Below are 24,206 nucleotides of genomic sequence, written 5' to 3' on the forward strand. Positions count from 1 at the left end.
TTAGCAGCAACATTGTTAATGAAAACTGTGTATAATAATCAAGGGAAGATTCAGCCTGACTTTAATATCTTTGCTAGCAAAGATGGGTTCAGTTAGATCACCAAAGATATTAACCTTAACTTCAATGGTTCCACCATGCTGTATTAGCATTATTAGCCAGAGAAGTTATCAGATTATAGTTCTAGTACCTAAATTGGGTGAGGTGGGGGTAGAATTTAAGGAATTATTTATGGTTGTGAAGAAGGGAGCAAGCTTACAAGGCAACCATGTCATGTAGAATTGTAGAACTGTTTTTTTTTCTTTTATATAGTTGCTGACGTTTCACCCAATATATCAGGAGCAATGGGGAACAAATGGTTTATCTGAATTGCAGATTAGAGTGCTACTACAGAAATTAATTACTTTCAAAAGAGCCCTGCCTGCTGATAAAAAGAATTGAATTTTAGAAATAAATACAAGCTCATATCTATCAGAAAGTCCCAGAATACAACAAACCTTTGGACACATATTAGCAGATGTTTGAAACTCTGACTATAACTGACTGAAGACAGCATTTATGGAATTTAAATTTAGTCTAAATGAACATTTTTAGAAGTAGGTAATAATTATATTCTTTATATTTTTCTCAGCTGAAAATATAAGCATTCCTGCATTATATGATTTTTCAAAGCCATCTCCTCAACCTAGAAGTATTTTGAGGAAAAGTAACCATGTAGAAGACTACGAAGGAACCAAGGCAGAGGGAAGAGTACCTAATCACCATCGGCTGTTTTCATTATCTGCACCATCTTCTGAAACAAGATTAAATGACCAAATGATGAAATCTGAAAGAAGAGCACTTTCTGAAAGTCCTGGTGCTGAGGTTAGCAGAGTATTGTAACTCTTACATATGGTACAAAATACCCAAAGAAAATTTACTATAAGAATCTCATCTTTCCACATTTTAAGCTGACTTGATTAAGATTTTAAGTTAATTGACCAACTTAATGATAAATACAGTATACTTCATATAATTATTATTGACTCTGTTCTGTGCATTTAATTCCTCTTTTTTCTTTTGCCATTTAGTGGTGCCATTGAGTGTGTCTATGTGTGTTGCATTTGTATATATATATTTTAAGATACCCAAGACTCTTTATTTACATTCTAGGGCCCCTTGATTGCAAACTCCTCATCCTCATTATCTATCCATTTTTCATCGGTAAATGAGAAAACTGGAGATTCTAATTTGGCAATATCTGGAAATGAAATCTCCTCTAAAGGTAAATATATACTTATTTAGATATAATACTTTATATTATAAAGTATATAATACTTTAAAATATTATTTATAATATATAGGATGTTTTAGTTATTTATTTATTTAAAAGATTTATGTGGCTGCCCATCATACAGCATAATTTTAGGTGATTTGCAACTACAATAAAACCACAAACACAATAAAAACCAGAAAACAAAATTAAAACCCAGCATCTCACTCATCCTCATGAGTTGATCCAATAAACTATCTATAGACTGTCAACTTCCAATACCACTTATGTCTAAATCACTATTAGGAATCTAGTGCAATTTTCCTTGAAGTAATTTCTGGCCATTAGCCTACATTTTTCAGAAGGAGACTAGAGAATTAAGCTCCTGTACTTTGGGTGTGTAATTTCTATCCTATTTTCTTTTGTTCTAAAATTAAATTTCTGTTATAAAAACCCTATGTTGCTGCTGATGTACATCATTAAGCCAGTTTTCATAGTTTAAATATAAGTCATGGTTTAGTGGCTACCTGTCTTACAATTTGTCTCTTTGTGTTCTGCATTGATGAAGCCCAGGGTCTAACTGCTATATAGAAGTTGTTATTCACTTGCTGGTTAGAAATAGATCTGTGATTTTAGACAGAGGTGGGTTTCAGCAGATTCTGATCAGTTCTGGAGAACCGATAGGGGAAATTTTGAGTATTGGAGAACCGGTAGTAAAAATTCTGACTGACCCCACCCCTATCTATTCTCTGCCACCCAAGTCCCAGCTGATTGGGAGGAAATAGGGATTTTGCAGTAACCTTCCCCTGGATTGGGGTGGGAATGGAGATTTTACAGTATCCTTCCCCTGCCATGCCCACCATGCCATGCCCACCAAGCATGCCACACCCACCAAGCCACACCCACAGAACCGGTAGTAAAAAGTTTTGAAACCCACCACTGATTTTAGAGCAAAGTGAGGTAGTTTGCTATAAGAATTGGGATGGTTGAATGGGCAAAATGCTGCTGACTGTATTTCTAAGTGTTCCAATTATTTTATAATTCTCTCACAATTATCTGCCATTATATTCTCATATTTTGATGAATTCAAGAGCTAGAAATAACATTTTTCAATAAAATTGTAAATGATTTTCAAATAGGTTAATGTTTAATATCACTTTCAATCCAGCTGTACAGCAACATATTGTCAATCCAGTATAATCCATTGTGGAAGTCCTCTTTCCTAACCCCCTTCCTTCCTCCCTCCCTCCCTTCCTCCCATCCATGGCATTCATGTCCAGTGCCAAAAAATAAAATTTCTTGAAAATTTTTCATCTGCGCTATATTATATTCTTTCTTCCATGGAATTAATATTTTTTCTTGTTGGGTTTAAATACATTTTAAGTATCTAGATTTAATGAAATAAAATCCACAAACACTAAATTATAAATATACTTGTCTCAGATTATCTAAGTGACAATTCCAGGATTACAATTATTAAATGCTTTCCCTATTATAATACTTTAGAAAAGGTATTTAAGACGTAGATTTCCAGATTTATTAGAGAAATACAACCCCTGAATGATAGTTGCTTTTTCCCTTTTTTTGTATTTGACCTTGATCTCTCCAACATGGAGATCATGATTACATTATCAATCATAGTATATATATATATCATCCTTAACAGAAGGTAAACCGGGGCTACCCTTGAAGAGTATCCAAAAACATCAGCTGCATGGACAGTTATACTGCTGTTCTGTGAGCAGCACTGATTGCCAGTTTTCTTCTGGGTCCAATTGAAGGTGTTGGTTATCACCTTTAAAGCCCTTCATGGCATGGGTCCAGGCTGTCTGAGAAACCAGCTCATCTTGATGGGATTAACATGCCCTACCCATGCTGGTAGAAGGGGCATGCTGGGCACCCCAAGGTCCAAAAGAAGAGCCTTTTCTGCTGTGGCTCCTGCCCTCTGGAACATCATGCCCCACACAATGAGATCTGCACTCAACTTTTTGGCCTTCCAAAAGGCCTTGAGACATGGCTGTGCCAATTAATCTGGACCCCAGTCGGGGTGTGGCACTTTGGAAGTGGCTGATGGATTAATTAGCACCTCTTCTCCTCACTCTTCATCCTGGTTATTTTTACTTTAATTGAATTTTAAATTTATGAGCCTTGTTTATTGTTTTAATGTTTTATAATATATTTTAATTGAATGTCTGAAAGGTGCATCAAGTCGCCTATTTATTTAATAGATAAATAAAATAATAAAATAAGCTACTTCCTATCAATAGCAATTCTATTGGTTGTGTGCAATTAGACTGTTGTGTTATATTTATCTCCCCCAGTGGAATTGCTTTATGTGTTTATTGGTGGCAAAATTATAGCTATTAAGATATTTTCTTAAGGCAAATAGTCCTTGAAATCAGCTGCTAATTTCAGCATGGTTTCTGCATAATCATACCATATGCATACCACCAAGCATCTAACAGAGAAGGGTTTTCACAGAACCCAACAGAATTTACCCACACATATAGACAGTTTATCTGTAGCATATACCCAAAGGAAAGCATTTTTTACACTATACACACAAAGGAAACTATCCTTATAGTGTAGAGGAAATACACAGGTATCTGTCTCCCTTAATCCCATTCACCTTGTCTCTTCACTCAATCAAATATGTTCTTGCATTTCCTGGTGTACATGGATATATGTAGTGGCCAAAATTGTGGAAACCTTTTGGGAAAAGTGCGTTTTTGAGCTTTGATGGCTAAAAGAGCTTATAGTGGACTACAGAAGGAATAGATCAGACATCCAGCCCTTGCTTATCAATGGACACTGAGTGGAGCAAGTGACCAGTTTTAAGTTTCTAGGTGTTATCATAAAAGAGGACCTAACCTGGAGCACTCACATTGCAGCACTGCTCAAAAGGCCCAGCAGAGATTATACTACCTGAGACTTCTCAGGTAACAACAACTGAATGAAAAACTCTGGTGGCTTTTTACTGCTGCACCATAGAGAGTATTTTAACTTACTGCATCTGTGTATGGTTTGCAAATTGCACAGTGGCAGATAGGACAGCACTCCAGAGGGTCAACGTCATTACCCAGAGGATCATTGGTTGCCCTCTCCCCTTTTTGGAAGAGCTTTATAGCTCCCGCTGCCTTAAGAAAGTTCAAAACATTCTTAAAGATCCATCTCATCCTGGGCACCCTTTTTTTGAACTATTACCATCTGGCAGACGATACAGGATAATAAAAACAAGGACAAATAGGCTGAAAAACAGCTTCTATCCCAGGGCAATAACCATATTGAATTCTACGGTATAGTGCAATATCGGGTTTTCAATTTTAATTATATAGAATGTAAAGGATGTATGTTTGTGTTTTTATTTTTATAGTTATAATGTATACTGAAAACGGCATTTAATTTCATTGTACAATGTGCAATGACAATAAAGTAAACTAAACTAAATGACACCACATTTTTGTTTGGAGTAGTACCATAAAATTATGTATCAATGGAAAGATAATTTAATCAAGAATGTAATGCTTTTCAACCTTTGTTTGAGATATAAAAGTGGCTTTTTTCGTGGAATTCTAGATTTTAGGCCAAATTCCTGCAGTCTGTGCCGAACAATCCTTGCACTCAACTTCACATTGCATTGCACCATTTCATCTTGTATACACCCAGATGATTTTCTTCTGTCATGTAGGTACAGTCTCTTAATTCTTCTATCTTCACTTGCTGTTGTGCACCTTTTTCTGCCTTTACCAGTGTGGTTTTGTAGTGACTTGAGTCTCCTTATACCTCTTCAAAAACTTAGAAATGCCATCTTTGGTTAAGTTTCCTCTCATTTCTTTATAACTGTAACCTTGTTCACTTAAGAATACTATTTTACATCGCTTTCTGGGCGACCAGTCAATTCTTTGTACCATTACTTTAAGTTGATTACGTTTTACAAGCTCACTAAATGAAAGAACACAAAAACCCCAATCAACTTGATAGTGATCACATAACACACTGAAAAATGTCCTCCTCTCAGCTTCAATACATGACATCAATAACTGAATCCTACTGTGATCTGATTGGCTCATTGCCCAAGCAAGATGACACCTGATTGGCTCTCTAAACACTCATGCTCATTGGCTACAATCAGATAATAATAATAATAATAATTTTATTTCTATACCGCCCTTCTCCCGAAGGACTCAGGGCGGTGTACAGCCAATTTAAAAACACAAGACACAACAATAATTAAAAATTAAAATAATTAAATAGATTTGGCCGATTTAAAACCCCCAAAATTAAAATACCCCAATTTAAAATTATTATATTGACAGCCCTGCCTGGCGGAACAACAGGGTCTTCAGTGCGCAGCGGAACACCCGGAGGTCGGAGATCTTACGTATTTCCGGGGGCAGTTCATTCCACAGGGTTGGGGCTCCCACAGAGAAGGCCCTCTCCCTGGGTGTCGCCAGCCGACATAACTTGGCTGATGGCACCCTGAGGAGACCCTCTCTGTGGGAACGGACTGGCCGGTGGGAGGCTATTGGTGGCAGAAGACGGTCTCGAAGGGTCCTGTGCCATGGAGCGCTTTAAAGGTGGTAACCAACACCTTGAATCGCACCCGGAAGACCACTGGGAGCCAGTGCAGCTCGCGCAGGAGAGGTGTCACGCGAGCACAACGAGGTGTGCCCATAACCACCCGTGCGGCCGCATTCTGGACCAGCTGGAGTCTCCGAGTGCTCTTCAAGGGGAGCCCCATGTAGAGAGCATTACAATAGTCCAGCCGGGAGGTGACAAGGGCATGAGTGACCGTGCGCAAGGCGTCCCGGTCCAGAAAGGGCTGCAACTGGCGGATCAGGCGAACCTGATAAAAGGCCCCCCTGGCCACGGCCGTCATATGCTCTTCTAAAGACAGCCGTGCATCCAGGAGGACACTCAGATTGCGAGCCCTCTCTTTGGGGGGCAAAGATTCACCCCCAATAGTCAGCGATGGCACCTGCTGACTATATCGGGACGCCGGTAGCCACAGCCACTCGGTCTTGGAAGGGTTGAGTCTGAGCCTGTTCCTCCCCATCCAGACCCGCACGGCCTCCAGGCAGCGAGACATCACATCAAGGGCATCGTTGGGGTGGTCTGGGGTGGAGATGTACAGCTGAGTATCATCAGCGTATAGGTGACACTTCACCCCAAAACCACGGATGATCTCACCCAGCGGCTTCACATAAATGTTGAACAGAAGAGGCGAGAGGACCGACCCTTGTGGCACTCCCCATGCGAGATGCCTCGAGGTCGACCTCTGCCCCCCTGCCAACACGAACTGCGAGCGGCCGGAGAGGAAGGAAGAGAACCACCGCAAAACGGTGCCCCCTACTCCTAACCCCTTCAACCGCTGCAGCAATGCTACCATGGTCGATGGTATCAAAAGCCGCTGAGAGATCTAATAGGACTAGGACAGAGGAGCAACCCCTGTCCCGGGCCCTCCAGAGATCATCCACCAACGCGACCAATGCCGTTTCTGTGCTGTGCCCCTGCCTGAAGCCCGACTGGTACCGGTCTAGATAGATAGCTTCATCCAGGTGCCTGGGCAGTTGTCGTGCCACCACACTCTCAACAACCTTCGCCACAAAACGAAGGTTGGAGACCAGACGATAGTTAACTAATTCAGCCGGGTCCAGGGAAGGCTTCTTGAGGAGGGGCCTCACCACCGCCTCTTTCAAGGCGGCGGGAAAGGCACCCTCACTCAGAGAAGCAGTTATAATCCCCTGGAGCCAGCCTCGTGTAACTTCCCGGGAGGCCAGTACCAACCAGGAGGGACACGGGTCCAATAAACATGTGGCGGCACTAATCCTACCCAGAACCCTGTCCACATCCTCGGGAGCCACAGGATCAAACTCCTCCCAGATAATATTCTCAAGACCTACCCTCGTCTCCTCCCCCGGACTCACCCAGTCGGAGTCCAAGCCTTCCCGAATCCGAGCGACTTTATCGTGCAGGAATTGCACAAAATCCTCAGCTCGACCCTGCAAGGGATCCTCCCGCACTCCCCCCCGAAGAAGGGAGTGGGTCACCCTAAACAGGGTGGCTGGGCGGTTCTCTGCAGATGCGATAAGAGCGGAAAAATGGTTAGATTTTGCCGCTTTTATCGCCACTAGGTAGGTCTTGATATAAGACCTCACCTGTGTCCGGTCGAAATCAGATGAAGGAAAGCTACCTGATATCAAGTTGTACTTGAGTACTAAGCAAGAAAAAAGTTCCTTTTTCTGGTTATTTGGCTATAACTTTTCATAGAATGCAGATAATTGAACAAACTTTGTCGCATTATCTTTCCATTGATACATAATTTTATGGTACTATTAAAAAAAAATGGTACTATAGCCATCAATTCTCAAAAATACACTTTTCCCAAAAGGTTTCCACAATTTTGGCCACTACTGTAAATGTATTGAAGAATTAGTGTGATTTATATTTGCTGCATATGCAATTCTGAGGTACATGTATACACCTTCACATACGTTTGTCTGAATTCTTTTGTTATCATCTTTGTTAATTTTCTTTAAAATTAATAAAATTGATAATTTTAACTTTTCCTTTTAAAAATAGATAATGAACATAAAGAAATTGACTGTTGCCAGGATCTCAGATTGCCGGAGAATGACAGAAAATCTCCTTCAGTGATTGAATTAATGATGACCACAGTTTATGAGAATACTAAGAAGCAATATAAGTCAACTGAACACTTTCTAGAACAAAAAGTGCAGATGTTAAAACCCAATGTCATTGAAGATAATTCTATTGAGACACCAAAAGATGATAAATCAAAACAGAAAGTAGCATTAACTACTTCAAAATCTATAATGGATAATTCAAAGGATTTTGTAAAGGTAATATTTATTGATCGTTATCATGTATTTGTGGCAGGAATCAAATTAATATGACTGCTGATAAAACTTGACATGATTGCTGCACAATGCAGCATAATGTTAAAATGTTCATACATGATATACACAATATGTTTATACATAACTATTACAAGCTTAAACTTGGATCTATGTTGTAATGTTAAGTGACAAAGGGTCAGTATTTGTATTTGTTTCTAATGGAATTATCTTTTCTTTCTCTACGCAAAGTACTTAAAAAAACAAATTAAGAGTTTTAAGTGTTGAATAGTAGCATAACAGTTATAGGTTATATTTAAAAATATAATTGTATTTGATGAACATATTACTTCTTTTCTGAGAAAAAGTTGATTTCCTCTCATTTATAACATAATGCCTATAATCCCTCTTTATTGCTACTCTGGAATGTAGCCCAATTTTATAGGGCTGTTTGAAAAAGGGAAAGAAAATGACATCAAGCAAGGCTCCTTGGGCTTTGTTAGACTTTGTGTATGTGCTGTAAAGGAAATTGTATATCACAACTGTTCCATCTTTTTTCAGACCTTTAATTTTATATACCAACCTAGGTACTAAATGGGTAATTTGGGTCTTTACTGGGTCATACAACCAATTTTTTTTCTTATATTAGGAAGAGTGTGAAGAGGTAGAGGCAGTTACACAAAAAGCAAAAATCAGGTAGGAAATTTATTTTTTTCGCAAAGAACTAATTGGAAATATGAATAACTGTATTTTTTTGGGTTAGGAAACTTCATTATTTATATATTATTTATATTCTACATAGTTAACAATAATTTGACATACCGGTATATGCTGTATGAAGTGGCATGATATTAAAATTTTCACAATTTATATTATGATACATAGCATAGCATAGCATTAGTATAGTATAGCCTTTATTGTCATTGTACATCATGTATACAATGAAATTGGTTAAATTACAGACAATATAATTTAATATATGTAATTAGACTTGAGTTAGATGACTGAAGAGGCAGTACTCATTTTCCAAAGCAATGTTCTGAAATATGTTTTAATTCATGATTGATATTATTGTATTTCCCAAAATCATTGTTTTTATTGAACAGAACCTATTTAATCTTTATTATTTTAGAATCAGGTCAAACTGTTTGATGGAAAGGACAATCCAGGCAGAGTAAAAGGAAGGAGTTTTTAAAAATACATGACACCTACACAGGAGGAAAATACTAGTTTTGCCATGAAGCTGCTGTTACCAGTTTTCTTTTACCTTCTCGTTTCCTTCCTTCCTTCCTTCCTTCCTTCCTTCCTTCCTTCCTTCCTTTCTATATTGCTACTCTTACTATATTTTAGTCCTTTTAATTTTTTTAGTTGCTTGCCCCTGATCATAGGTAAAGGTAAAGGTTCCCCTCGCACATATGTGCTAGTCGTTCCCGACTCTAGGGGGCAGTGCTCATCTCCGTTTCAAAGTCGAGGAGCCAGCGCTGTCCGAAGACGTCTCCGTGGTCATGTGGCTGGCATGACTAAACGCCAAAGGCACATGGAACACTCTTACCTTCCCACCAAAGGTGCTCCCTATTTTTCTACTTGCATTTTTTATGTGCTTTCGAACTGCTAGGTTGGCAGAAGCTGGGACAAGTAACGGGAGCTCATCCCATTATGCGGTGTTAGGGATTCGAACCGCTGAACTGCCAACCTTTTGATCGACAAGCTCAGTTTCTTAGCCATAAATAAACTATATATATATGTATATAATAATAATATAATTAATCCCAGATAAAAATTATTATATTAAAAAAGACAGTTGTTTTCACTTGCCTAGACTAAATGTTCTAATGACAGTTTCTAGTCCACAGACATATAATAGTTCTTTAGACAATATGGAAACGTTGAATTCTATATTTCTTCTTCCATAGAAGGACGTTTCTGTCATAATGTTCTTCTCAGCTCCTCCTTTCAATAATTAATTGGATTGCAGAGTGAACAGGGCTTTTGCAACATCTAGCAGCTTCAATCAAAGGGCAAGAAGCTTGCCTTCTGGATTCCATTGACTATATAGAATATATTAGGCTGGATGTAATATTTTTGTTTCTTGAATTGTGCTTTCAGTATTGCAGTTGTGTTTTTAAGACTGTAATAAACCTAAGAATGCATGTATTTTCTTAGAATACCACTCTGTATTTATGTAATTGATTCATAATTTAGTATGATACTTTTATTTACAGGTCTTTGAGCACTACACATTTGAAGAAAACAGGGAAATACTCTCCTGTCCCAAGAAGTACATCTGCTCAATATTTAGGGACATTAAAATTATTGGACAACAAACATCTACAAAAATACAGTGCTGAGCTAGATAAAGCAGATAGTTTACGAGCAGCTGTTTACCAGGTATGTGTTTAGCATATTTAATATTATGAGAAAATCTGTCACATTAGCAGCTTCTAGATTTAGTTAGGATACTAGTTTCTGGGTTTCTCATATCTGTGAAATGATTTTCAGATTGGTGACTGTATAGAATGGATGAATGAATGAATGGATGGATGGATGGATGGATGGATGGATGAAGAAAACTGGTATTTGGCCTTCCTTATATTTCATTTTTTTAACAAAAAAGTAGCAAATTGTCTTAAATTTCTTCATTTAATGTTAAATCATTGGATTTTTCTGATCCTATTAAACCACATAAAATCCCAAATACAATTCAGGAGCTTTGTTAGGTTAGACTGAAGAAAATCCTATACACACTGAACCTAATGACGATTCCACATTTCAGTTATTCCCCCCTTTTTTAAAAAAAATTTGATTTATATGCCGCCCTTCTCCGGAGACTCAGGGCGGCTTACAATGCGTTAAGCAATAGCCTTCATACTTTTGTATATTTATACAAAGTCAGCTTATTGCCCCTACAAACTGGGTCCTCATTTAACCTACCTTAGAAAGGATGGAAGGCTGAGTCAACCTTGAGCCTGGTAAGATTCGAACCTGCAGTAATTGCAGGCAGCTGTGTTAATAACAGGGTGCTTTAAACCACTGTACTACCAAGGCTCCTGAGGAGGACATGGATTTAGTACAGAATCACCAAGCCTAATCTCAGCTCCCATTACACATTCCCATTTTAACTATAGGTATACAGAGAATGAATCACCTATTTTGATCCTCCAGGGAGACTTCTCTACATTTATCTGCTGATGCCACTTCATGTGCAGAAAGGTGACACAAGACTGTTCATTGATTTATTATAATTCCTATGTTACTGCTATCTATTTCTATCTCTTTATAGGACTGGTTGGAAAAGAAGAGAATCTTCCTTTTGGAATTACAAAGAATAAAAAGAAACAAAGCTGAGAACTTGCGAGAGAAAAATGAGAAGGTTGGTTTTAAAACCTTAACCATAAGTTTTATTAAGACATTACATATGTGGTCCTGTTTCTTCTGACTTCTTGCAAATGATGTTGGCCTTATAGACTGGCATGTATTCAGCATAACTGTAATAGTAAAAATTCAATGTTAAATATAATTATGATAAATCAAGAAGCAAACACAGGATTGTATATAAGTTTATATTATTATACACAGAAAAACATGAGTGTCAGCTCTAAACATATAAACACACAGGATGTTGATCATGTTTTTTGTTTTAAAATAATTATTGATTTTATATGTTTGTATATTGGTTTTTAACTTTTTTATTGGATTTTTAAAAATCTGTTGTAACTGCCTATATTTGCTTAGAGGAAATGGGAAACCATATAGATCTTCTTACTTCTCCTTCTCTTTCCCCCCCTACCAGCTCATCCTTTTAAAAAAAAAACCCAAAATATAAAAATGACCACTTGATGATCAGTATAAGAGAAGGGATATGCCAGTCAAACATTTTCACATTCAGTTTTAGGTTCCATAAAGACTTTAGTAATCTGCCCTATGTTTTTCTCCTAATTGCACAATAAAAGGCAGTATAGGACACAGTATTCAGTGTCCTCTAGCTACTTACTATCAAAGAGTAAAATGCTGCTTCAAGAGTAGCTTAGAGTATATACTTTCAAGGAATAATCAGAGCATGGTTTGTAAAACTTGTTGAATGCTTTATGTGATGATGCTAGTAAGATTGAACAAGTACTGCAAAAATGCTTTCTTAACAACAATTACTATCATCACATACAGGAACTAATCACCAATCTTTTAACTAGCTCAGGATTTAAACTAGATGGATTAACACTGTAATATACTTACACAATATGTGATGGCACAATTGCTATCTCTCAGTAATGAGAAAAATATTTTAAAAAATGGTCAACAGGGAAGCTGGCAATTTTTTTAAAAAAGTATTTTAGCAATGTTAGCTGGGCTTTGACAGAAATTGTAAATGCAACTATGTGCCCATTAGATTCCATATGATAATTAAGTGTTTTCAGCTGATCTCACACATGATGAATGTCTACAGGACTTCATAATGCTCATATGCTTTATAAATTGCCATAACTATTTTTACACATGATCTTTAATGTCACAGGTTGAGAGTTCTACATTATTTTGTTCTCATAATCTTAATATATAATAAAGTACTTTTAATTTGTGAAGCGCATTAGAATAACTGACAGGAGATGGTGGTTTGGTAGACATGTGAAATAGTTAATTATTATAAATGGAATCTGAATTAACTAGCACAATTGTGCAATATTTTGGATTCAGAAGCAAAAAAGCGATTCAGCATATGCAAGAGTCCTCATGTGGTGCCTATCTGCTTTCCTTAAAGCAGCTGTACCTTATCCTGGAATCACATTGACACCTTTAGTGACTAATACACAATCCTGGCAAAATAGGTATTTGGTTAAGGAGTTGCAGATAAGTGCTAATTTGTACCTCCATTGGTCTTAAAGCACATTTTGCGTCATGAAATAATGTTGCATTCATCCACATGAAATAATGTTGCATCCATCCAATGTATTCATGTTAAAGAAGTAATTGAAGTCTTATTTTCTAAATCAAAACCTAAATCTCTATCCATTCAGTTGATTGCTCTAGACAAGCTCTACAGCAACCTTCCCTGCCCTCCTAATGTATTGGGCTGAAACATGGATGGTCTCCCAATCAGCCTTCAATATAGGCAATGCTGGCTAGAACAAGTGTATTCTGAACAGAAAAATCACTATTGCATTTTTAAAGGTAGGTTTACTAAAGGTGATGGGAAAGAAAGAAAGGATTTAATATAATATTTTCCCTGGATCCTGAAGCTTTTCTAATTAAGGACAATATTTGTAGTTCAGAGCCGAAATGAGGTACATCTGATGTTACCTAGTCTGAGTAATGAAATGTCTGCAAGAAAACAATCAAGCTCAAAGAGCACCAAGGACTCCTTACTTTTCTAATGTACAAATTTATATTTATGCTTGTATGGCTTTATGTTCTTGTATCCCTGCATAAAATATGAGATGAACAAAATAGCTTAGAAGTGAGTGTGGTGACTAAGACCAGTTTTCCAAAATAGCAGGAATTCTTCTTCAAGAAAGAAAGAAGAAAGTCACAATTGTCTGTCTTATTAGATACTTTTATACTAATATCTACCAGTTCAGATAAATAGGTCAAAATTAGCAGCATCTGTGCTCTACTGTGCTGAATGTAGAGAGAGTTGAATGTTATGTGTTTTGAAGTAAAAAATAATCTTATGAAACCAGCATTTTAACATGCCTGCAAGATTATTACTTTATATGACCATAAAAAAATAATGCAACATTTACAATGCTACTTTCCATATAGAAAGAAGTTGCTAAAAGAGAAGAAGCATTTGCATCCTTTGAAGCTTGGAAGGCTATGAAAGAAAAAGAAGCAAAAAAATTGGCTGAGAAAAAAAAATTGGAAGCAGCAAAGAAAAAGAAAGAAGCTGAACTAAATGAGAAGAAAAAGGAAGAGTCACAAAAGGCAGTAGTTTTTATCTTGCAAATGTTAAATTTGGTGAAAAATCATAATACATTGAACTGTATTGTCAGTGCTCCCCAAGTAGTCCTCGATTTATCACCACCTTCTTTGGAACTATTTAAAGTTATTATGGATGCCTGAAAAGCCACCTGGTTTCAAAGTTACTGCTGCTGCCCCTTGGTCATGTGAGCAAAATTCAGGCAAATTCACCTTTACAGCTAATTGCAGGGACACTTCAGCAGGCTTCTCATCTCTTCTCTAACCTGCTCTGCCAGGTTCCCACAGGCCTTAGGCCTTGCTTTCCCACCATGCTGACCTTGGCCCTGCTTCTTACCTCACTGGGTTCCACCTGTCACTAATTACTCGTTTACTTTCTGTAGCTCTCTGAAGCTCGTGTTAGAGAAGGAGAGACCACTCCATTCCTTGGCATTCCTAGGCTGCATGGATCTGTCCAGGAACCAAGCACCATTTTCAGAGCAGTTGCAATGAAAATGGCACTTGCTTCTGTCACTATGCCATGTGGCCTGCAGGGATGCTGAGGGGTGAAGTAGCCTGATTTCCTTCCTAACACAGCTTCAAAGATCTACAGAAAATAAATGAGGAATTAGTGATGGGAGTTGGACCCAGTGGGGTAAGAAGCAGGCCCAAGGCCAGCATAGCAGGAAAGACCAGGGGCAGGGAATGGACCATGAGGTGCCTTGGGGTGGGGGAGGCCTTGGAGGCCTTGGCAGGTGGCCTGGGTTTATGCTAGATGTCCCAGAGCCTCCCCCCTTCCCTGAAGCACCCCATGTTCTACTTAATGACCTACTTAACAACTGCATTAGGGAGGGCAGGGATGGGGATTGTTAAGCAAGGCAACCATGTGGGTAAGACACCCACATAATGGGTTTAATGATCATCATAACTTACAACCATAATGGGCAGGCTCCATTATGGTGTTAATTTGAGAACTATCTATAATTAATTTTAGATTTCATGGCAATTGTAAACTTCCTTTTTCTTTACTAATTAAAGTGGAAAAAGATAAGAATTTCTGGATCAAATCTAATAGATTTGTTATTCATTTTTTAGGCTTTTGAGAAATGGAAAAAAAAGAAAGCTGCATATTTAAAACAGCAAATGCATAAGGAGAAAAGAGTTGAAAGATTAAAAAAGAAGGAGGAGCAGGAGCTTGTTGCAGAGAAGAGAAAAGACAGCAGATCTGCAGTTGAAAAATGGTATAGTTAATTTTGAATTATATAAATTTGATTATGTCAGCTACTTCTAATTAAGTTTGTTCTGCATAGGTAGAACTTTGTTACACATCTTACTATATTTTATGAAAATGCATATTTCGTCTATGTTATTGTGGGAAGAAAAATCCAGTCCGGTTCCAAGCCAGGATAAAGGCGCTGGAAATAAAATGGAGGCTAACTGCAAAGAAAGGTTTATTTGGTTTCCAGAAACTTCAGTGACAGCAGCAATGTTGGCTGACCCCTTGGCTGGGTGAATAGATGGATCTTTATAGGGTTCTGGGGTTTTATGATTGAGATGCTGAAGGGGGTTGTGCAATGTAGTGAGTCTTGTGATTTTTACTATTTCAATGATGGTGGATTGATCCTATTATGTTCTAAACTAAAGGTCATGTCCTGTCCTTAGAATTTGGGTGGGGGAATGTAGATTTTAATCCTATCAGGTCCAACCTTCTGTGCATTTTGTTTATGAATAGATTGGCCCAGTCTTCCTGAATGGATACAAAATCTCCATTCCAAAAGACCAGTCTCTTCTGCTTGAGGCTCTTTTACTATGGCAGGAAGACTGGGGCTGCTTTCTGCCTTTAAGAACATGTTTCTCCATTTCTCCTTTGGGAAATATTCTATCCTGCCTCTTTTAATATTAAGAATAAAGAATATTTTAATTGGGGTGTGGGGGGTTTCCTACAATTTCCCCTTTGTGCCATATAAGTGTGCATGACACACTTTTATTGGCACAAGATTAAGAATTGATGTTATCACGGAGACTTGATGAATGCTTTTTTGGGGGGTGGGGGGTCAGGATGCAGGGAAGCAAGTTCTCAAATTGTTGATGCAAAGGGGAAGGCATTGACAGAAGCAGCAGAAAAGGATCCCTGCAGTGGCTCCCAAAAGGAGAGCTTTCAATCTATGAAGGTCTAGCAGCCAGGGCAAAAGTTCTGTTAAATAGAAAGGAAATTTATAGTATCCAATATTCTGTGCCAATTTTTTTTAGATGCTTGATGTCACTTTCTGTGAGCTTTCAATCAGATTGAAGCAAGCACATGTCCCAAAATTCTTCGCAGCCATGATCGTGCCTTAATAGATAATCAAAAGGCTGCCCATTTTCAAGGGTTGCTTCCTCAATCTGCCTTAGCTCTTACTTTTATGCATCCAGGGCTTGTGATGTCAAATTGAGGTTAGCCAGTGTGCAATCCTTGGCTATTAATATTTCTGAAATTGCACATTGTAAGGTTTTCTTTCTTTGTATTTGTAAATACATTGTAATTACACAGTTAAGCAATCCCTGGATTAATCCACTTAACTGTGTAACTACAATGTAAATGAGGCAAAGAAAGAAAACCTTACAATGAGTTTCCGCCCATCCCCCATAGTCTTTCCAGTTGTCTTCTGAGGCTTTGAAGATAGTCTTTAGTCTCCACTTGTCCATCTCAGGGACCTCTTTTTTAAGTCTGATGGGTGGTGTTGGGCTTGGCTTGGTGCTAAGGCTGGTCAGTCAGGCTTGGGAAGATCTGTTCCACTCTGGTTGCAGTGATGGCTTTCTAGTAGATGACCAGATCCAAACCAAATTCCCTGGTTCAAAGGGGTGGAGGGTCTCCTCTGGAGGCAACATCTGAGTCAGTGTGCTTTGTTTTCACAGGTTGCGGAATTGTTTGTGCAGGGCAGAAAGATATGAGAACAAGACCACTTTCCCCTTTGTGGGTGACCCTCCCAGAAGAGGCATTGTTGGTCTGACATGAGGAATGGAGAACAGAGGATAAGAGATGGAGAGGTGGAGTGGGGTGGATAGCCTGCAGGGAGGGTTTGAAAAGACATTAATTCTGCAGTTGTCAAAGAAACAGATAAACCAGTCACAACAAAATGGGGACACTAGAAATGAGAAAGAAGAAAAGCTGGATTCTGGTAATAAGGCAAAAAATGTCTGGTGATGAAAGAGAGCAAGAAAAGACAAAGTGAAAATGAAAATGATTTGTTCTGAAAATGAACAAATGCAACATAAATTTGCATAAAAGCACATATTAAAGAGGACTTTAGGACTGGCAGCTTGAGAATGCTGAAAGTTCCAAATAATTTTATACCCCTAGTAAATTTTAGTGTGTACAATTTGTGAGGGGCATGAAGAGGCTATCTTTAATATTTGTTTTACAATATCTAAACATCCTGATAGCATTTGACCCAGTTATCAATACACAGTTTAGATGAAAATACCACGTTATTTTTGAAAAATGCCTATATGTTCAAGGATTAGCTCCATAGAGTTTTACTGACTACTGATAGGATAAGAAAAGTAAGTTAATAAGAAAAAGGTGATTTCCCTATAAAAGCAAGCTGACAGTTAGAACAATTAATAAGTGGAACAACTTGCCTGCAGAAGTTGTGAATGCTCCAACACTGGAAATTTTTAAGATGTTGAATAACCATTTGTCTGAAGTGGTGTAGGATTTCCTGCCTGGGCAGGGGGTTGGACTAGAAGACCTCCAAGGTCCCTTCCAACTCTGTTATTCTACTCTAGTTACATTTACCTACAAACAGTTACATTTACACACATACACACATAAAGACAAGAAAAAGAGGAAAGAAAGGGAAAACAGAACTCCCAGGTTTACACTCCCTGTTCATTCTCACTGTAAATCACTGTTAACTTAAATTAGAAAGGAAAAAAAATCTTAGCAAATACATTAATTGCATAGAGAAGGGGAAAAAATCAGTGTTACTATATTTTTCTTTTAAGTACTTTCATTTCATTTTCAAATTTCCATCGTCCCTGAGCAAAGTCCATCTCTTGCACAATTTCCTTGCTCGTATCTTCCTCATACCAGCCAGGACGGGCAGCAGCCTCTTGTCCAGGCATCAAGCAAGTCTCCTAGAAGGGATCCTGGCATGACCCTCTAACTAGAGCTTCCCATGTCTCTCTATTTCCAATGTAGAAATTCAATTGACCCCTATGGTGACTAAGACTCCTAATGAGTTTCCACCCCACCTAACAGTTTTCGGACCAAAATGGGGTCCAGGAGGACCTATACTCCCTTTGGCAGGGAATACGGGCACCTCCTTCCACAGACTTCCTTGCCTCAGTTTTTAGGACTGGGATAATCTGGAAGGACCCCTGCTGTCCTTAGCAGTGATATGGGCATCTACTGAATGGACTTCACTCAGTGACTTCCTAGCTGGTTGCCCATGTTCAACTCTCTCACTCACTTTTCCATTCCACTTTTACCCTTCTCTCTATAGAAGATCCTGCGCTCCGGCCAAACCTCCTTGCCTTTCAGGGTCAGTCAGTTGAACAGTTCTGAGCAGCTAGGAAAGACACAGAGGGAGTAGGATCCAGCTGTGATTGGGAGAATGGTCCTCTCACTCACACACACAGGCATACACATATTTCCCTCATCAGGTGAATGAGGGAAATATGTGTATGCCTGTGTGTGTGAGTGAGAGGACCATTCTCCCAATCACAACTGGATCCTACTCCCTCTTTATTTAGAAGGTACTCACATTTTTTCCAAGCAGCCTGTTGAGCTCAAGACTCAAAACTCCATTTACTACCCTTGCTCCAAATGGTCAAGGTCCAGGGAACCCACCCACAAATGCATGGGGTCTGTTGCTGTCAAGGTGGAGGTTTACCCGGGCCAGGTCCATTGTTCAGGTTAGCTTGGAGTCTCATCTGGCATGCCAAAATGTGGGAAGAAAAACCTGGTCTGGTGCCAAGCCAGGATAAAGGCACTGGAAATAAAATGGAGGCTGACTGCAAAGAAAGGTTTATTTGGTTTCCAGAAACTTCAGTGACAGCAGCAATGTTTCTGGGGTGGCTGACTCCTTAGCTGGGTGAATGGATGGATCTTTATAGGGTTCTGGGGTTTTGTGATTGAGATGCTCCAGGGGGTTGTGCAATATAGTGAGTCTTGTGACTTTTACTATTTCAATGGTGGTGGATTGTTCCTATTATGTCCTAAAGGTCATGTCCTGTCCTTAAAATTTGGGTGGGGGAATATGGATTTTAATCCCATCAGCTCCAACCTTCTTTGCCTTTTGTTTATGAATAGATTGGCCCAGTCTTCCTGAATGGATATAAAATCTCCATTCCAAAAGACCAGTCTCTTCTCCTTGAGGCTCTTTTACTATGGCAGGAAGACTGGGGCTGCTTTCTGCCTTTAAGAACATGTTTCTCCATTTCTCCTATCCTGCCTCTTAATATTAAGAATAAAGAATATTTTAATATGAGGGGGGCTTCTTACATTATAAAATTTTCCTTTTAACTTTTAGGAATGAGAAAAAAGAAGAATTCATGAAGCAAAAGGAAAAAGAAAAAATTCAAGAAAGGAAAAAAGAAGTAGAACAACAGGTTGAGAAAGAAGAACAAGATAAAAGAGCTCTGGATGAATATACAAAATGGCTAGTAAGTCTCTGTATTTGTGATAATATGAGATATAATTTCAGGTATGCACACACATTGAAATGTGCTTAAACTTTCATTCTGAAAAGACCAGATGGTGGTAGTATAATCTTTTTTTGCTAAGTTTTTACAATGCATCTAGAAAACATCTAGATGCCTGACATTTCAGTGATCAAAATTAAATATCGTTTACATAACGATAACAATTTGCCATATTAGTGGTTTCCTGTCCTGCTAATAGAGTCAGTAGAGTTTTCTCTTCTCCTGTTCATTATTAGGAACAACCACTCCTACAACACCATGTCACAACTGCCCAGAACCAACATAGCATAGCAGCAGCTGCACAAGTGAGTGAATATAGTAAATATAAAGAAACAGTTTTATAAAATACAGGGTGGTTTTTTAGTTGAAAATCTCAAGTAGAGGTAGGTTGATGTTTGGATACTAGCGTGTGGAAGCTACAAGAGTCTGATTGCCTACTTGAAGTTGCTTTACTTTCTTAGTTTTACAGTTGATAATGACAAAATCTACAATGTTGGCATACAAAAAAATAAGCTTCAGTTTGCAGGATCCAATCTGGGCCGATCACTTCTCTGTACCAGAATGTGTGCTTTGGGCTATTCTATGTGTAGTATTTATGTGGTGCCTGGTTGTGTGTGGCTATTTAGTTGTTAATAAGGGTATTGATGGCCGGCTATTGGGGTGTTGATGGCTGGCTACTAAGTTGTTGGCTGTTGTTTCCTTGTGCTGCCAAGTCCTTGGCTCCTAAGTAGCTGACAAGCTGGTGGTAAATCAGCACTCCTGTTGACTGGGAAAAGGGGGCTATTTTACAGACTTCAATCATTTTGTCTGTCAACAGAAATGCTGATTTACATTTCATAAAATTTACAGATTGCTACCAGGAAAGTTCAGGAGAATTGGATCCAGAATGTGTTAACTATTCCAGCAAAATCCAGAGGGATTTTACAAATAAGTAGGAAAGGCAGGTGCACTTTGCCCATCTTTCCTCTCTTCTATGTGGCTTGTTCATAAGCCCTCATCTTGATGTCCTTGGTTCCAAGCACTGTATATCCAAATGGCATGCTATCCCTTGAATGATCTTCCCAACACCTTCCTTTACCTAACTTCCTCCTAGCTGCCACTCCTATGCAGTACCAACAATGTCCATGCATTTTTCTTGTTGTCCCCCATTACCTTGAAAAATATCTACCTATATACACAAACATGTTTCGGTCTGGTCACAAGCCATTTGAAAATTTCTTATTATGCATTGGACAAATTTTTTTTGGTGTCTCTTTTGATTTCTTTTGGTGTAAGATGAGAATATATATATATATATATATATATATATATATATATATATATATATATATATATATATATATATATATATGTTTTTCTTTCTTTTTCGTAGGTTTTATGTGTATTTCTCTTTAGCCAGGTTCTACCTACGTAAACCAGACTGGCAGCAAGCAATGGGCAGACTCTTCTGGCAGCAAGCAATGGGCAGCAAAGGTCTTCTGCTGGCTGCCAGAAGAGGAAAAAAGCCCAGAAACTAGTGAATTGTGATTTCACTGAACTAGGGCTGCATAATATCTTGGTTTACGTAGGTAGAACCTGGCTAAAGAGAAATACATACACACACACACATACACACACACACACACACACACACACACACACACACACTCACACACATATATATGATATAAAAACTGTTATGCTGAGTTACAAAGGAAAAGATAGAACAGAGCATTTATGGGCAACAGAAAAGTAAAATGTAGAGTGGACTCAATAAGTTATGGAGAATTATATCTAATTAGCTATAGAAGGAAGAGATGCTCTTGGCTAGCAATAAGTGCAGATGTTAATGTAGCCTGATTTGCAGTTCTTTGGTACCATCAGGGTTTTAAAGGCCCAATAACCATACTTTTAGAATATTTGGGGAAGTGCTGTATTAATAAATAGTTTAAATTTAAATGTTTAATTTAAACTGATGAAGTATCATAATATTTCTTATTTTCTTATCCTTTTTTTGATTTTTAAAAAGAGTGCACTAATACTTTTTTGAAGATTACACTTTGACACATATATTTCTCCTTCTCTGTAACTGTGGAGAATTAACTGGATGGCAAATTTATATTTTTAAAAAATATGACATATTGCTAGATATAATTATCTATAATTATATGCTGCAACCATTGTAAATACCAATTGCCAAGCACTCAAATTTTCATTACATGACCAAATTTTGTGAAGTCGTAAGTGTGAGGAACGAAGTCACTTTTTTCAGTGCTATTGTAACTTTAAATGGTCACTAAAGGAACTGTTGTAAATCAAAGACTATCTCTATTAAAAGAATGAAAATACTCAAGATGCCTGATCCCTTCTTAGCATATAGCTTTTCAATGTATTCAGTCAAAGAATTGTTTTAAGGAATACATATTTATACACACATATGTATAGGTACACATGCACATATATACATATACATACAAATACATACATATATACATACACACATATTTTTATCTCACTTTATTTGGACATTCTGAGGTCAAACTCCAAACTACCTCTTCTCTGAAAGGTCATGGGTGAGCTAGCCAGACTATTAAATTATTAGGTCGTTGGTCAGACTAATATATATGCTCTTTTATTAAAGTCAGGATAATAGATTACCATGATTGTTTCTTTAACTACTCATGGAACATTTGTGATAAATCTAATTCTCTAAGGATATGTCTTTGTAAAAAATATTAATAGCAATTGCAAATAAAAATAATAAAAATCAAACTATATATTTATAATTAGCACTAAATAGATATTTTTCTTGTACTAGATATTTGTTTTGATGGAAGAAAGTGTTAGAAAAGATTAATGAATAAGAACAAAAATAGTCTGCATAGATCATTTGAAGCTATAACAAAATCAGTAGGGCCTTACGACATTGTTAGAATTACATGAAAATGTTGAATTTATTTCAACTGCACTTTGTCCCAGTTTACTAAAACACAATAGAACTCTCACCAGATAAAGTTAAGAGATAAGTGCACAGAAATAGGCATGACAGTATCTTTGTAATTTTGTAAAGGAAGCTAAGGTAATGTACGAAATAAATGTCAAATGAATTAGCATTTATCCATGCATTGTGCTAATAATTATCATAATTACTTCACTTTCAACAGGAAAAGAAAGAGATGGACAAAAGCATGCACAAAAAACAAAAAAACCTTCAGGTTATTCTTGAGGATGAAACTCCACCTCCATGGAGTCCACCTGGCAAGGCTGTGTCCTCAAGAAGCTATTGAGATGCCCAATGCCATGAGGGAAGTTGAACTTTTTGCCATCACTTAATCATTATTGCATAACAACTGGTTTTAACATGAATTGAATTGGCTCTTGCATTTTTTTCTACGTGAATGGTGATTTGGGATTGTCAGTATACATACACCACATTATAAATGAGTGCTTCTCTACACATAAGATTAATTGACAAAACTATTTGTGTGAATAGGCTCTCAGCTTCCAACAATGCTCTCTACATTATTAAGTGGCTAGCTAACATGGTTGGACTCATTTAAAATTAATTTATTTCTACATAAACAATTGAATATTAAAATAAATATTTTTGAGATAGCCAACATATGAATACTTTGATGGAAATTAATGATGGGCATGTGAGACCCACTTTTAAGGTGGGCTTTTTCCAACCACAATTGACAAAATTGGTGTGATTGCTTCCTACCTTTTTCAGAGGGAAAATTTATAAAAACAGTAGTGCAATCTAGGCTACATAATGCTGAAATTTTATTTCATGGTGATTCTGGGAAAAATCTGCTTTAAAGAGTGGCCAGGTGCTATTTTTGCATTGCTGCAGGCTCCAAAGTGCCACATAGCCCTAGTGTATGTCTAAAATATCAAAATCAAAGAAGCCTCATAAATCTAGGAAAAAATAACAAAAATGTAGATATGCCTACAAATATGACATGGCTTTGCCCACTGCAGTCTTTATTCTTTTGAGAATTTCATTGGCAAATTAAATTTCTTCTTTGCTATTTGAGGACCAAGAAATGAATTTTCTACATTTTAATGGTTTTAAAAGCTTGCTTTTTGTCAGATCCCTAAAATGATATTGCCATTCAAATGGAGGGAGGGGGGAGCATGGGGATAAGCTGTATTTTTATAACCTTTTTCCTGGCGTCTAAGCACTTTGCAGTATTCTCATCTTCTTTGGAATGTAATAAGGAGGAAGGGTCATGTGGATTGTTTCAGTTTGCTGAAAGTGGAAGAAGATCTTAGGAACGGCTCCTTATCTGTTTCTCAAGACAGCCGTTACAATAAACATCTTCACACCTGTGGATTGGCTGAATCCACATTCAGACTGGAGGGAGGGATTCTAAAGCCCTATTTCTAACTGTATAGTCTGGTAGGGAATTTAAGTGTCTGCTTCACCTGTCCTATCACTTCTTCTCAATAAAAGGTTCCTTTTGAAATATCACGTTTCAAGAGTCTATACCCATGTTGGTGAACCTATGGCACACGTGCCGGAAGTGGCACGCAGAGC

General features: G+C 37.8%; 1 protein-coding gene across 1 annotated transcript in view; it reads left to right on the plus strand.

Moving 5' to 3' along the window:
* Positions 1-23,373, plus strand: part of MAP9 (microtubule associated protein 9) — a 41,238-nt gene extending 17,865 nt beyond the window's left edge. Inside the window, exons 4-14 of the mRNA XM_070948319.1 lie at positions 630-862; positions 1,151-1,262; positions 7,833-8,113; positions 8,757-8,803; positions 10,330-10,495; positions 11,388-11,477; positions 13,862-14,023; positions 15,092-15,237; positions 19,513-19,645; positions 19,921-19,989; positions 22,828-23,373. Of these exons, the coding sequence (XP_070804420.1) occupies positions 630-862; positions 1,151-1,262; positions 7,833-8,113; positions 8,757-8,803; positions 10,330-10,495; positions 11,388-11,477; positions 13,862-14,023; positions 15,092-15,237; positions 19,513-19,645; positions 19,921-19,989; positions 22,828-22,950 (1,562 nt within the window). The 3' untranslated portion in view covers positions 22,951-23,373. The remainder of the gene's footprint in view (positions 1-629; positions 863-1,150; positions 1,263-7,832; positions 8,114-8,756; positions 8,804-10,329; positions 10,496-11,387; positions 11,478-13,861; positions 14,024-15,091; positions 15,238-19,512; positions 19,646-19,920; positions 19,990-22,827) is intronic.
* Positions 23,374-24,206: the final 833 nt, after the last annotated feature.

Source organism: Pituophis catenifer, unplaced genomic scaffold (genome assembly GCF_029215685.1).
Source record: "Pituophis catenifer annectens isolate HBS135680 unplaced genomic scaffold, rPitCat1.0.hap2 SCAF_8, whole genome shotgun sequence".
In the NCBI taxonomy this organism is placed as follows: Eukaryota; Metazoa; Chordata; class Lepidosauria; order Squamata; family Colubridae; genus Pituophis; species Pituophis catenifer.